General features: G+C 42.4%; 3 protein-coding genes across 4 annotated transcripts; all 3 read left to right on the top strand.

Annotated features, from left to right (window-relative positions):
* Nucleotides 1–209: 209 nt before the first annotated feature.
* LOC141834928 (fe-S cluster assembly factor HCF101, chloroplastic) lies at nt 210–6,166 on the top strand. Its single transcript, XM_074722324.1, has 15 exons — nt 210–347; nt 432–581; nt 670–812; nt 879–929; nt 1,714–1,869; nt 2,051–2,194; nt 2,273–2,415; nt 2,498–2,567; nt 2,688–2,783; nt 2,903–2,992; nt 3,100–3,153; nt 3,626–3,749; nt 4,383–4,507; nt 5,085–5,207; nt 5,932–6,166. The coding sequence occupies exons 1-15, from the start codon at nt 290–292 to the stop codon at nt 6,004–6,006; spliced, it is 1,602 nt and encodes a 533-aa protein (XP_074578425.1). The 5' UTR covers nt 210–289; the 3' UTR covers nt 6,007–6,166.
* A 1,596-nt stretch (nt 6,167–7,762) lies between these two features.
* LOC141835356 (putative F-box protein At2g36090) lies at nt 7,763–8,893 on the top strand. Its single transcript, XM_074722801.1, has one exon. It carries the CDS (start codon nt 7,774–7,776, stop codon nt 8,686–8,688), a length of 915 nt encoding a protein of 304 aa, XP_074578902.1. The 5' UTR covers nt 7,763–7,773; the 3' UTR covers nt 8,689–8,893.
* A 1,071-nt stretch (nt 8,894–9,964) lies between these two features.
* Nucleotides 9,965–12,492, top strand: LOC141835116 (cationic amino acid transporter 7, chloroplastic-like). 2 transcript variants are annotated; one of them, XM_074722544.1, is made up of 5 exons: nt 9,965–10,430; nt 10,507–10,729; nt 10,981–11,332; nt 11,426–11,657; nt 11,752–12,492. In XM_074722544.1, the coding sequence occupies exons 1-5, from the start codon at nt 10,001–10,003 to the stop codon at nt 12,315–12,317; spliced, it is 1,803 nt and encodes a 600-aa protein (XP_074578645.1). In that variant the 5' UTR covers nt 9,965–10,000; the 3' UTR covers nt 12,318–12,492. The 2 variants fall into 2 exon arrangements, with proteins under 2 accessions (XP_074578645.1, XP_074578646.1); XM_074722545.1 differs by having other exon boundaries at nt 11,745–12,296.
* The last annotated feature ends 1,879 nt before the right edge of the window (nt 12,493–14,371 follow it).

Raw genomic sequence — 14,371 nt, 5'->3', positions numbered from 1 at the left:
CGTATAGCATTATCTCCTCGTGACGGCCTTCTGTTGGGCCAGGCGGTTAGGCCCAGCCAAAGTGTCAGTCAATTGCCGCTCGCTTTCGTTCATCGATCGAGCACTCCAATCCACACATCATCCATTCGCAGAGAGCGCAGTTCGCTTCGATCGAACTCGAAATTTGAGGACCGTAACGACTCTCCCTCTCTTCCTCCTCCCCAGTCCACTAGAACATCGCAGCGGCCAGCAATCTTCCTCGCGCCTCCTCTTTTCCCACTGCATCGCCAAGCGCCGAGGAAGACGGAGGATGCAGCTCCTTCAAAGTGGACTTGCAATGACACGACTATGTTCTCTCCCCGATGGAGGTACTCCCGCCCCTCCTGCCTTTCCCGTCTTCTTCTTGATGCGAGATTTTGTTGGTTCTTGCCTGTTTCCTTTTCTTGTAATAGGCGCTTTCCCCTTTAAACCTCGACGGTTTTCCTCCACTCCTACCCGTCTCACGACTCAGTTCTCGGCCATTCGACGCCTTGTACGCTCACCTGCCTCAAGAAGGAGGCTCGGCTTCCATTTGATCCTGACAAGAGCTGCTTCAGTTGAAGGTGTTCTCTCTTTTTTTCCACTTCAATATCAAAGGCGCTTCTTGCTCGTGCTTCCTGCGCCCGACACTTTTTCCCCGTTGTCCTGCAGCTGGGGCATCAGTTGAATCAGTGGATGTGGCAAAGCAGCAAGTTTTAACGGCCTTGTCCCAAATTATTGACCCTGATTTCGGCACGGACATCGTGTCGTGTGGTTTTGTGAAAGATTTACTCATTGATGAATCCTTAGAAGAGGTACTTAATTCTGCGCATGGTCTTTGCTTGCTTCTTGCGATGCCCGTTAATCGATCAAATTTTCAGGTTTCGTTTCGGTTGGAGCTGACTACTCCTGCATGTCCTATCAAAGATATGGTACGTGGAATTGCTAGATAATTTTATATTTTTTTATGTGTTGTTGAACTTCGACGAAACGTTTCGGCAGCTTGCGCCATGGGCATGTGTCTCTACTGAATCCTTCCATTAGTTTTCTAATTTAGAGTTCAGCCTTACATTGCATTCAAAACAGTTCGCTCTTTGACAAGTAGCTTGTCCCGGTATAGTCATAATCTACTGTCTTCAAGAATGGTTTTTTATATTTTCTTGTGAGGGTTTGTGTGAATGAGTATTGCTCGCCAGTATGTCAGAGATTGATTATGCACAACTGTTGTAGAAACATATTCATGGAAGCCTTGAACCTCCATCCCTCAAAATCTTTTGACGAAAATGGTTCTCCAGACGGAAACCTTAGCTACCAGATCCTAAGGACTTTATCAACTGCCATAGCTGGCACCTTCGATTGTGCACATTTAACTGGAAATGAAAAGAGATACTATACTAATGTTATCCACTGTAATACTTCAGGATATGCTTTGAAGTTGGTATTCTTATATATTTTGTACCTTTTTCATTAGTTTTAATTTACATTATTGATTTTTTTTTTTGAAGAACATAGCCGACCCCACCTAGTGGGATAAGACTTGGTTATTGTTGTTGAATTTTTTTGAAGAACAAATTTACATGTTTTCTTAATGTGATATGTTTACCAATTAGCTGTAGCACTTGTCCTCTAGGAAATCATTCCCATAGAGTTATTCTATCAGATTGTTTTGCTCATAATGCTTACTTATATTATCTGATTTGATGCTTTGTGTTTCAGTTTGAACAAAGGGCAAATGAAGTTGTTGGAGCACTTCCTTGGGTTAAAAAGGTGACGGTGACAATGTCAGCGCAACCGGCTAAACCAGTTTTTGCAGGAGAGCTACCCAAGGGATTACAAAGAATATCAAATATTATAGCTGTCTCAAGTTGCAAGGCAAACATTTCAAAACCTGGTTATTCTGTGTAGGATAAGGCTACAACATATCTGTTTGTTTGAGCACCAATCTGAATGGCAAACTTTATTCTTACATGATAAAGGGGTTTTTTTTTTTGTATTTTTGTTTCATTCTAGGCATATTCTTAACTGTCTCTGACATTAGAGCTTAAAAACACAGGGTGGTGTTGGAAAAAGTACAGTTGCTGTAAACCTTGCTTACACATTGACCGGAATGGGAGCCAGAGTTGGCATCTTTGATGCTGATGTATACGGACCAAGTTTGCCAACTATGGTTTCACCTGAGAATCGGTTATTAGAAATGGTACATGTCATCTGGTTGTAAGACTTGTATGAATTTAGAAAAATAAACTAATGATCATGAAACAGCTGTATTTTATAGAACCCTGAAACAAGAACCGTACTTCCAACTGAGTTCCTGGGTGTTAAGTTGATTTCTTTTGGTTTTGCTGGACAAGGACGTGCAATAATGCGTGGTCCGATGGTTTCAGGAGTCATCAACCAGCTACTCACTACTGCTGAGTGGTATGTAACTATTCTATTGAAGATAATTTTACTAAATCTACTAGATCACTAACTGCACAAAGTGAGTGTTTGCACAAAACAGGGGAGAGTTAGACTATCTTGTTATCGATATGCCTCCTGGAACTGGTGATATTCAGCTCACCTTATGCCAGGTATTGTTTAACATTACTGTGTTGTTAATATTAATTAATCTGATTCATTTTTGTCTATAATAACATAATATTAATAAGTCTTATTCATTTATTTTATGTAACTAAATTGAATTTTCTCAGGTTGCTCCATTGACAGCTGCTGTAATTGTTACCACACCTCAGAAATTGGCATTCATTGATGTTGCTAAAGGAGTTCGAATGTTTTCAAAACTCAAGGTGATTTATTATGCATCCCCACCACAATTTGTATCGAGAAAATCATCCCTTTCAGATTCAATTTTGGTAGTCACCCAACTTCCAAGTGTTGAAAATACACAAATGTTTGCTTTCTCAAGGTCCCATGCATTGCGGTGGTTGAAAACATGTGCTACTTTGATGCTGATGACAAGCGATATTACCCCTTTGGTCGGGGCTCTGGTTCTCAGGTATGTGACTTTAGTACCAAATTACCATGCTCAGTCTTCTTTTTGTTCCCTGTTTGATGATACAAAATTACATGCTACGTTTTGACTATTGTGTCTGCTACCTGCAGGTTGTTCAACAGTTTGGGATTCCACATCTTTTTGATCTTCCAATTAGGCCAACTGTATGTGCTACATTTAAAACCTAATGTTGTCAAATTTTCCTCACTCGTTTTAGTACTACAATTTATATGGTTGAGGAAAGCATTGCTTATGGCCCTAAAATTCTTTGCAACTTGTTTATTATATGAAGATTGTTAATCTGGATACATGTTTTCTTTTCTTGGACTTAATATGAAATCAGTATGAGAGTGGCAGTGTATAAAAATCTGTATGACAATGGCATAATGTATATGTCAACTACTGGGCATGCATAATGCCTTTGAAAACATTGATAAGATTTGGAAACTCTGAATCATCAGTTGGAATATAAATGCTGCAGACACACTTCCAAGGCATTTGCACAAAAAATTAATTGCTAAAATATGAAAAATTATATTGCTACTTCCATTCTGCTAAATTTTTTAAATTATATTTCACCTAGTAGAGTATGTCCTGTTGAATAAACTTTCTTAGTCATATTAAGTTTCATGGTAGCTATCGGCATCTGGAGACAGTGGTACGCCTGAAGTTGTAGCTGATCCTCAAGGTGAAGTAGCCAGGATATTTCAAGATCTTGGTGTATGCGTTGTGCAACAGTGTGCTAAAATTCGTCAACAAGGTAAGCCATCTTTTAGAAGATAACTACAGGATAAAATGTTATAGCTATAGATTAAGGATCATGTAATGTAATTCCATCACAAAATTATTTTTTTCTATACTCAGACTCCTTTTTCAGTTGGATTCTAAAGATAATATCATTTTATCAAAAACTTAGCTTACTATGATATGCATAGACATGAAAGGAAACTATGAACTACAGAGAAATCTGCAAAATTTAGTTATTCACTTGAACCTTTTGCTGACTCCATGTGGCTCTATCAACTTTATTTGTAGTGACTGTTTTCAGTAGTCCATGTAATTTCGAGGCACTCCCATAATAGCTTTAAGTAGCTTAATATGTCAGCATTCTAGAGACTGGTCATTTAGACATAATAGATTGCAAATTACCAATGACTGAATATGGAAATCGACTTACATGTTTAAGAGGACATTAATTTTTGTGCTTTTCCAAGATAGCTGCCACATCTAATATTTGTTGACTTGACAATGTGATTAACTGATATAAAAAATCACAGAAAAAATGACTATCTTAAGATAGTAAAGAAAATATCACTTTTGCCTGTTGCAGCCACCTTATTATTAAGAAGGTGATAGCCTTGAATTAATATGACAAATAGTATTCCTTTTTCAGTGTCAACAGCAGTGTCATATGATAGATCTATCAGAGCTATCAGAGTGAAAGTACCTGATTCAGATGATGAATTTTTGCTTCATCCTGCTACAGTTAGAAGAAATGATCGTTCTGCCCAAAGTGTTGTATGTATTGCGCACCTATAATCATAATGTCATATAAGTCTTTGTTATTTTTCCTTACCTGGAGTTTGTTTCATTAAAGGGAGTTAGCTATTTGAATATTTTGATTAAAGTAGTCCGATTTTGAGCCATCATATAGATTTCCAACAGCATTTCTTATTGCAGATTCTATCCAAGAAATAACTATTGAGTTTATTATTTTCTCAATAACAAACCCTGAATGAATCCTCGCAAAAACATGGCGCTACCAACTAATGTAAAATCTTTATTTTAATTGTTAATAGGGAGAATGCCTTCACATAATTGCTAAACTAAGGCCAGATTTACTTGGGTGGGATGATAAGGGGTGAGAGGGAAAAAGTCACACAATTGCACATGGATCATAGGCCACTATTATTTATTTGTGTTGTTCCTCTCCTTCCGCCTCCTAGTTATCCATCTTAGTAAACTTGGCTGAAAAGAGAAATGCAAGCATGTGCATCTGAGTATCTGGACATGCCACATTGACTTATTTATCTTTTTCTTTGGAAAAAGGAAGTGCACATACTAATTATTGCCACTACTGAAACTTTATATACAGGATGAATGGACTGGGGAGCAAAAATTACAATATGGTGACGTTCCAGAAGACATTGAACCTGAAGATATTCGACCTATGGGAAACTATGCTGTTTCAATCACTTGGCCTGATGGTTTTAGCCAGGTAACTATAGCTTGACTTTGATGCCGAGCACTCTGTGCAAGTATGACCTGTCTGTAAGCATGGTTTACAATTTACAAGTGTGATTTAAGTATGATCTCTTGGCCATTTAACTAAGAATATATAGTCAAAGTGATGATTATCTCATTGTTCAGCCATAAGAATGTATGACCAATTTTCTCACACTATGTTGTAGCTCAACTAAATATTAGGAGTTGAGGTATAGATATTTGTCGAGATTTGCACTTTTGCCAGAACATTTGCCCGAATAACAAAGTTTTACTTTTTTTTGAAAAAAAAATTATTGAAGCACGCTAGGATAGCTACTTGTAGTTAGTATGATGTAAAAGTCTCTCTTGTCAATTTAGTAGGGATGATTGTATCACTATATGCTGACATAATGAGGATGAAATATCATATATTTCAAGCAAGTGCATGTTGTGAATCGAACTTTTGTTAAGATGTTGCAATCCATTTCATCCCCACAACAACATATCTGATAATTTGTGTGTTGTTCAGGTAAATCTAAAAGATGCAGCTCTTCTTATCATCTTGATATGCATGTTACTTGTGATAACGTGTAACTTGATGCTTCTACCTTTCCTATGTTGCATCAGAACCTATTCAAACACTCCCAAATGAATGCTTTATTCGTATCGATATATATATATGTTGGTTGTATTACTACATGTGAAATTTAGAGCTGACAAAATCTCTTTGCTATCAGATTGCTCCTTATGACCAGTTAGAAATCATGGAGCGTCTCATTGATGTTCCACAACCAACCATCGCCAAGGTTTGAGATATTGTAGACTTTGATCCATACAAGTCAAGGTATGTGCAGATGAAATGAACACCAACTTGAAGAAACCTGGAACTGGTGCTGTAAATTACTCGAGGAAATACTGTAACACGTTACCATTTCCTCATTCATTATCAATATAATAAACTACAATTTTGAAGTGTTTAAATCTTAATCAGATCAGCATAAAATATTGATTTAGATTGACGTGAGACTTATTATAATAATAATGGCATCGTCATGACAACTACCAGAAATCCACCGAAATAATCTCATAATTTAAGAAATGAATCATGTGGCTCTTCAATTATTAGTGCCGTGATGACGTGGCTTCGAGCTTATCAAATTTTTATTAACAACAGCATGTGGCGAATTAATAAGCAACGTAGTTAAAACTGGACCATCTTTCCGGCCGGTTGGGTCAATATCCAGATATCGATTGGCTCAATTAGAGCAATTCCATCTTAATCAACTTGCTCCCTTCAGAAACATTTAATTCAATATCATTTGATTAATTAAATTATTCAAATATAGCTACTAATTGATGACTTATTAAACCATTAAAAAATATTAAATATCAACTTCATCGGTTATCCTACGTTCTATCTGCCTCGTTAATTAATAATTATACAAATATTAGTATTAAAAAAAATATTGCACGGACAAGCGTAATTGAAAACGTAGCAGGTGGATTTGCATCCATCGCCCGTGAAAGAAGACCATGCATCAACTCATATATAGGATAAGAGATTTCACGAAGCTGAAATAATATTCTTTTTTAATGATAGTCAATTGTAATTTTTCGATTTATTTTTTCATAAATAGTCATAAGATCGACCGTCATAAGATCAACCATGTGAAACCAACAAATTTCACTTTATGCAGAAAAAGAGACTTCAACACGAAGCAATCTCTACTAACGTGTCTTTAATTAACATTCCATTTTAATAAGACACTTGCTCGCTAGCTGTTGATGATGTCGAGATAATATAATGATAGACGTAGCTCACATTATGGAGTAAAACTCCCTTTTTATTTTTAATATTTAAAATATTTCAAAATTTTAAGTATTTTTGATAATTCAAAACAAATTTGGTTTTCCTTTCAGTGTCTATCGTTGGACAAGTGCTTTTCATGTCGAGTCATTTTGATGGAACTCCTGTAATGATCTAGAAGGATGATTTAAGGCGGAGTTAGAAAATATAATATGGACATAATTACCTAAAATATATATAAGCTAATAATAGAGGATGAGATTGCACATCGAGCCGACTTGGAAAATGAATTAGTTAGTAGGTCTCTGAGTTGAGCGCCAAAATGGAGATATGATCCACGGCTTACCTTTTTTAGCCCAGGAACTTACTTGATCTGGGAGAACGTGCTGGCGTCAGCTCAGTGATCCACAATACAATTACCAGTTCAACGAGTCCGGAGTCAATTTAATCGATCGAACACGTCGCTTTTGAAGGCGAGAGCTGAACCGTTCTGCAGTCAGCGGGATTCCAATCTCCAACTACGTTCTGCGTACGTGATTGTCTTCGAACTTTGACGTGGTAGCTGCCTCCTACTCTTTTAATTCATTTGAAAACGTTGAGTTGGTGCTTCTCCGCCGTCAACAATGGCCGACTCATCCATTGGATTCGTAATCTATATAAAAACAAACGTCTCTTCTTCTTCTTCTTCTTCTTCTTCTTCCTGATCCTGTTCGACTTCATCGTCGATTGATTGAATCCGAAATTAATTAGGAGCCTTTTTTTGCGCGAGAAAATGGCGAATGCTACCGTCGAGGACCTCCACCCGGACTTGATCGCCGGCGTGCTCCGCCTCCTCGACGGGCCTACGCTCGCCGCGCTCAGCTGCGCCAACGTCCGCTTTCGCTCCCTCGCCGGAGAGCCCGACCTCTGGCGCGACCTCTGCCTCTCCTCCTGGCCGTCCCTCGGCCACCCGCGCCTCCTTCGGCTCTTGGCGTCCTCGCATCGCTCCTTCTTCGCCGACGTGTTTTCTTCCCCTGTTTGCACGGTCGCCGAATCCGCCTGCAGCGGCGACGGCGAATCCAGCCTTCCGTCGGAGCTCATCTCCGCCGTCGACCTCCGGCACCGCGGCTCGGTTGTTTTGTCTCTCGTCGTCGAGACGGACACGTCGACGTCGTGGTTCATGGCTGCGCCGTTCCGCATCGACGCCGACGTGGAGAGGAAGGACGAGGGAGACTCCGCTGTTTTCTCACCGGAGGAGCTGACGCTGACCTGGGTCGTCATCGACCCGCACCGTCGGCGTGCAGTGCGTGCGACGAGCCTCCGTCCGGTGAGTGTTTCCCGGCACTGGATCACCGGAGAGATGGTCGTACGGTTCGCGCTGGTGCTCGGCGAGGAGTGCGCCATCGGGGCGGTGGTCAAGATCGGGGAGGAAACAAGGAAGGTACAGGAGATATACCTGGCGGCCGAGGGAGTGGAAGGCGCGTGTTTGAGCGGGAGGGAGGGGCTGGCGGTGGTCCGGTCCGCCATGGAGGGCGGCCGGAGGCAAGGAGATGAGTCCGACGCAAAGAGGCGGTGGGAGGAATTCGCCGGGCGGCGGCAGAAGATGAAGGAGACAGCGGCGAAGCGGGAGAGGCTGGTGGATTTGGCCTGCGCCGCTGTGGGCGCCGCAGCCTTCGTGGCGCTCTTCACCATCGCCGTCGCGAGGTAACGATCGTTGGACCAGAGTGATCCGAGTCGTCCGTTCAACCTCACCCTCACATCTCAACCGTACGATTAGCACAATTGTATTTATATGTACATGAATGAAACAAGTGTATACAATGGCTTGAAATGGACTATTTGGGCCAGATATGATTTATATTCGGGCCCAAGAGGCCCATTGGGCTTTGATAATTGAGTTGATTCGAGGTTTTAGGGGGACAAGTGGGAGACTCGATCGATCGCATCTATTCTCGATCAACTTACTTCATTTGCCTCCTCCCCCGACGGCACGCTGGACCAGTTGGGCAATAATTTACTACTAGAATACATGTTGATGCACCACTAGATATGCTCACTGTCTGTACTATAGCCTACTACACATCCCATTTTTTATCCAACTTGTATGAATATTAATCCACCATGCTTGAGGAAGACAGTGAACCGGATAAGATACAAACATTCTCCATGACTCGATCGATGCATGATTGTAGATAACACAGCAGCGTGGGTCCCCCAAGGAGCTGTAAATGCCATCGGAATGTTTGGATAAGGAAAAGTCATTAAGAACCACTGGTCTGGTAGTAGCCTCTTCAAACTGGGCTAGGCTAAAGCTACAGAGGTCGTTATGTTGCAGGAGGTGGATGGACCAGTGACAGTGCTGCTTGCCATTTGCCCGTGTCCGACTCCCTTTCGTCGCGACATGTTTCGATCCAATCGTCGTGTCCGATCCGATCTAACACACTTGGGCCTTTGGACGTGCTAGGCGAGCCACAGTGCGGGCAAGTGGAGTTTGGCACCGACAGTTGACACGCCTTCCATGCCTCGCCATCGTGTGAAGTCTCTGATTCCATCATATTTAACGCCTTGCACTTTAAAGAAGGCCAAGCCTTCGGTGGTTTAACTATCGGCATGTTTGAAAACGACGTTTATATAAAAGTATTTCAGTTCATTCGGTGGTTTCCTAAAATAGCAATGCAAATACTAATATTAGGATATGAACATAAAGAGATTTTAAATGAATGATTTTAAATGGAAAAAATTTATTATTTTGTAATATTCAAATATGTTTCTTTCTTCTATTGGAACAGTTCATTGAATGTAAAAAATAAAAAATTATGAGTAAGAGAGTTTATGTTATATATTATATAATTTTTTTATTATTATTTTTTGCGCGATATGGATAAATATTGTTAACGTTGGATTGGATACCTCCTCTACGCTCTATCTGTCACGTTAAATGCGCCTCACTCCCTCTCATTAACCAAAAAACGGGAGTGCGAGAGTGCGAGAGAGAGAGAGAGAGAGAGAGAGAGAGGAGGATGGAGAAGCCGCAGGGTCGTCTCAACGCCGCATCCTCTTCCTCTTCCGCTCCCTCTCCGACGTCGTCGTTCGCGAGTCTCAGATCCTACGGGCGGGCGCTGGCGCAGACGCACCGGCGGCTGCGCCGGCGCGCGGGGTCCGTGACCACCACCTACGAAGAGATGAGTCGCGTCAGGGCCCGGTCTGGGGCCGACATGGACAGGTCCCTGCGGTGGCTGGACCTCGTCGGACTCGGGATTGGCGGTATGGTCGGGGCTGGGGTGTTCGTGGCCACCGGCCGCGCTGCCAAGCTCTACGCCGGCCCCGCCATCGTGCTCTCCTACGCCATAGCTGGCCTCTGCGCCCTCCTCTCCGCCTTCTGTTACACGGAGTTCGCCGTCGACATGCCCGTCGCCGGAGGCGCTTTCAGCTACCTACGTGTCACATTCGGTAAGCAATCAGTCCTTTCTAATCGTAAAGCTGGGATTTTTTTTAGAAGGCAAACAACAATAACTCGTCATTTTAGGGGAATTTGCGGCGTTTTTGACTGGGGCGAACTTGATAATGGAGTACGTGTTCTCCAACGCGGCGGTGGCCCGGAGCTTCACCGCTTACCTGGGCAGCGCCATCGGGGTGGACACCACCGCCAAGTGCCGCTTCACCGTCGCCGGCCTCCCCGAGGGCTTCGACCAGATTGATCTCCTCGCCGTCGCCGTTATCCTCCTTATCTCCATCTGTATCTGTTACAGGTAACTAAACCGGCCTCAATTCCACTGTGTTCTTAGAAGGTCACAGTACAAAAAAGCTCTGCTGCTGCTTCTCGCAGCCTCCATTTTTTTGGCTGCGCACGTCGTTTCTCTCAGTCGGTACTTCGGACTAAATCTATCTCGTCCGTCTTGTCAAATCATGGCGATAATATAATAATGCGGTCGTTTTGTTAGAGACTCTCTGTTTGTTTGGTCTTCGACTTTGCCTTCTATTTTTAGCATTGCCGATGCAGCACTAAAGAGAGTTCGGTGCTCAACATGGCGCTGACAACGATCCACATCGCCTTCATCCTCTTTATCATCGTCGTGGGCTTCTGGCGCGGCCACGTCCGCAACCTGACCCACCCGGCGAATCCGACGGTGAGCCCAGGTGGGTTCCTGCCCTATGGGGCTGCGGGAGTCTTCAACGGCGCCGCCATGGTTTACCTCAGCTACATCGGCTACGACGCCGTCTCCACCATGGCGGAGGAGGTGCGCCACCCTGCGCACGACATCCCCATCGGCGTCTCCGGCTCCGTCGCCGTCGTCACGCTCCTCTACTGCCTCATGGCCGTCTCGATGTCCATGCTTGTCCCCTACGACGCCGTCAGTGTTTGATTCCCCTCTCGGCGAACGCCGTAACTTGATTCCTGGGGGAAAAAAGGACTCACATTTTGCTGTTTCCATTGTGACCTCCAGATCGACACGGAGTCCCCGTTCTCGGCGGCGTTCGACGAAACCGCCGGATGGGGATGGGTGTCGAAGGTAATCGGAGCAGGAGCCAGCTTCGGAATCCTGACCTCGCTCCTAGTTGCCATGTTGGGACAGGCGCGGTACCTCTGCGTCATTGGAAGGTCCAGAGTCGTCCATCCCTGGCTCGCAAAAGTCAACCCAAAGACTTGTACCCCCGTCAACGCCTCGGCCTTCCTCGGTCAGCTCATCTCCTTTTATATAAATGATAGTTTTGAAATTGTCCAAAATCCTTGGAGAAAATTTTCCTTCTAACAATTTTCGTTAGTTTCCAGGAGTTATTACGGCGGCGATCGCTCTCTTCACCGATCTGAACGTCCTCCTCAACCTCGTCTCCATCGGCACCCTCTTCGTCTTCTACATGGTCGGCAACGCCGTCATCTACCGCCGGTACGTCGCCGCCGGCTCCACCGACCCTCGGCCGACCGTCTCCTTCCTGCTCGCCTTCTCCGCCGTCTCCCTCGCCTTCACGCTGTTATGGAAGCTCACTCCGGCGGGCGCGACCAAGGCGGTGCTCCTCGGCAGCTGCGCCGCAGCGGCCGTCATCTTGCTGCAGGTGTTCCAGTCCGTGGTGCCAGAAGCGAGGAAGCCGGAGCACTGGGGGGTGCCGCTAATGCCGTGGACTCCGGCCGCCTCCATTTTCCTCAACGTCTTCCTGCTGGGGTCGCTGGACGCCCCATCGTTCTTGCGGTTTGCCGTCTTCTCGGGCTTCGCCGTGCTTGTCTACGTCTTCTACAGTGTGCATTCCAGCTTTGACGCAGAGGAAAATGGCGATCTATTTAAAGTAGGAGACGAGCATGTGGAACTTGCGGGAAGAGATTCGAGTGCTTCCGCAGTATGATTCGGAATCGGGAAGGAAAGAATTTGACTTTTCCTCCCCTTTTTTTCTCAAGAAACAGGCAGATAGATCGATGCCTTCTGTTATTTTTCTCCTTCGTATTTATTTTTAATTGGATCAAAAGAAACTCATGCACAGAATCACAGTGAAAGAAAATAGAAGAAAGGGCAACAAACAACATCACACCTTTGAATTGTAAAATTTCGAGTTAGATTTCAAGGTCTCTCTGTTTATGATTGTTCTTTTTTTTTTTTATCTTGTTCCATGAACCTTGTCTTTCCTTAACCTGTGTGACAGTTCTACTTTGCACCTGAGCCATTGAGTATCAGTTAACATCTACTGTACCAAGGATGACGATAGCAAAGAAGCCAAACATACAACTATTGTGAGAGCTTGAACGCTAAGTTTGCCAGAGTAATCCAGCCAACTTTCAACTCATTTCATCATCAGCAATGTTGAACAACAACTCAGTTTGCCACCAAAAAATAAACTAGAACTATTCACATTAATAAGCTCTCTAGCAAAGATTATCTCAACTCTTGCAGCTACTCTTTTGTCAGTCAACGAGTTAATTTGGTAAAAGAAATTAAAAAAAGTTCCAATTTCAGGTGATTAGAGCAAATACAGGTGGTAAGGTGCATGCAAGAGCTCCAATCTCAGCAGTTTTATGCATCAGTAATCAGCAAGTAGCTGCAGCTTCTATCCTAACAACTTCATTCAACTATAGTTTAGCTCTGTTCGCTTCAATAACAAAAAAATTATTGAAGAAGGGAAAAAAAAATGAAACAGTAAAAGGAGACAAGTATATATATATATGTGCCATAATAACTGCTAAATTTAGAAGAAATTTCCCCCTTGGCGACACGATGCTGCTAGGTTCAGGAGCAATTTATATGCAAACAAATTTCCCCCTTGGCTACATGGCAGGATAAACTTAACTACTGAAAAATTCCCAGAACAAGAGGATAATCAAATGTTAGAATAACATCTCAATCATAGGTTAAGATCACAATTACAAGACAGATATTTACAGCACTCACATTATAGATCAAACTACAACAAGCATTACACTGGTTCAATAGCTTATCAAAATTGGCATTTCTCCAGTTTGTTTGCTAAATTCATTGTTTTTTACTGGCAAAAAAAATATTGTCCATATCAAAATATCATAATTTGATGTTTGATCTTCAAAGGTATTTTCTCATTGATAATGTTTTCCTTGGTGAGCTTCAGTCTACTCATTCTCTTTTCAGTTTTATCTTTTCCAAATTAATCTATTTACTGTTATGAGTACTGCTAGACAGACATATTTTGGTGGTCTCACTGAAAAAGTCAAGACAGTCACGATGATCCACACCCAAGGTCACTTTTTAGGCACTAGATGCAATCATCAAAGAATTGTTAGTCAATAAGTTATCTTGGAGAATTGAGGACAAAGAGCCTCAATTTTCCGCCATAACTAATGAAAAGTTCATATGATATTGGAAGGTAGTGTCATTTTCAGATTAACGAAGAAGATGGTACTCACAAAGGATATGCTTGTTAGAGTAGCATTTATTGGAGTGAGATCCAATCGACACAATCACCATGGAAGAAGTGTAGAGAAGGTGCCAAACGAATAGAAGAGTTGGGGAATTTATCTGTTTGGACAATAGACATGCTTAATAAAAATGAGCAGATCATTCCAAATCATTTGCTATGAAATTCTCGGTGAATTTTAAATTGACTTTGTTGTCAGCGAGAGATTTGATATCAATAAGTTTAGTATACAACCTCAAAATATTAAACTATTAAAACACAATTTACAATGGCTCTGAGACATTTATTGCAGCATTTTCTTACAATCATCATTTGACCTATGTCTTCTCCATTAGTTTTCGGTATATTGCAAAGAGAACATTTACAAGACAAAACCTAATAACTTCAATTGCATATGGACAAACTCACCACCACATGCTCATCGTCTAGATGATTCAAAATTGCAAAATGCATGTCAAAATGCAATATTTATATTTATAATATGCAGTGTTAAATTCATTGCTCAGTGGCAGAACAAG

This window comes from Curcuma longa, chromosome 9, assembly GCF_044706935.1.
Source record: "Curcuma longa cultivar G26 ecotype Majalengka, Jawa Barat chromosome 9, ITB_CL_G26_1.1, whole genome shotgun sequence".
Classification (NCBI taxonomy): Eukaryota; Viridiplantae; Streptophyta; class Magnoliopsida; order Zingiberales; family Zingiberaceae; genus Curcuma; species Curcuma longa.
Note: the sequence above shows the minus strand (reverse complement) of the source record. Positions and strands in the feature narration are given on the sequence as shown.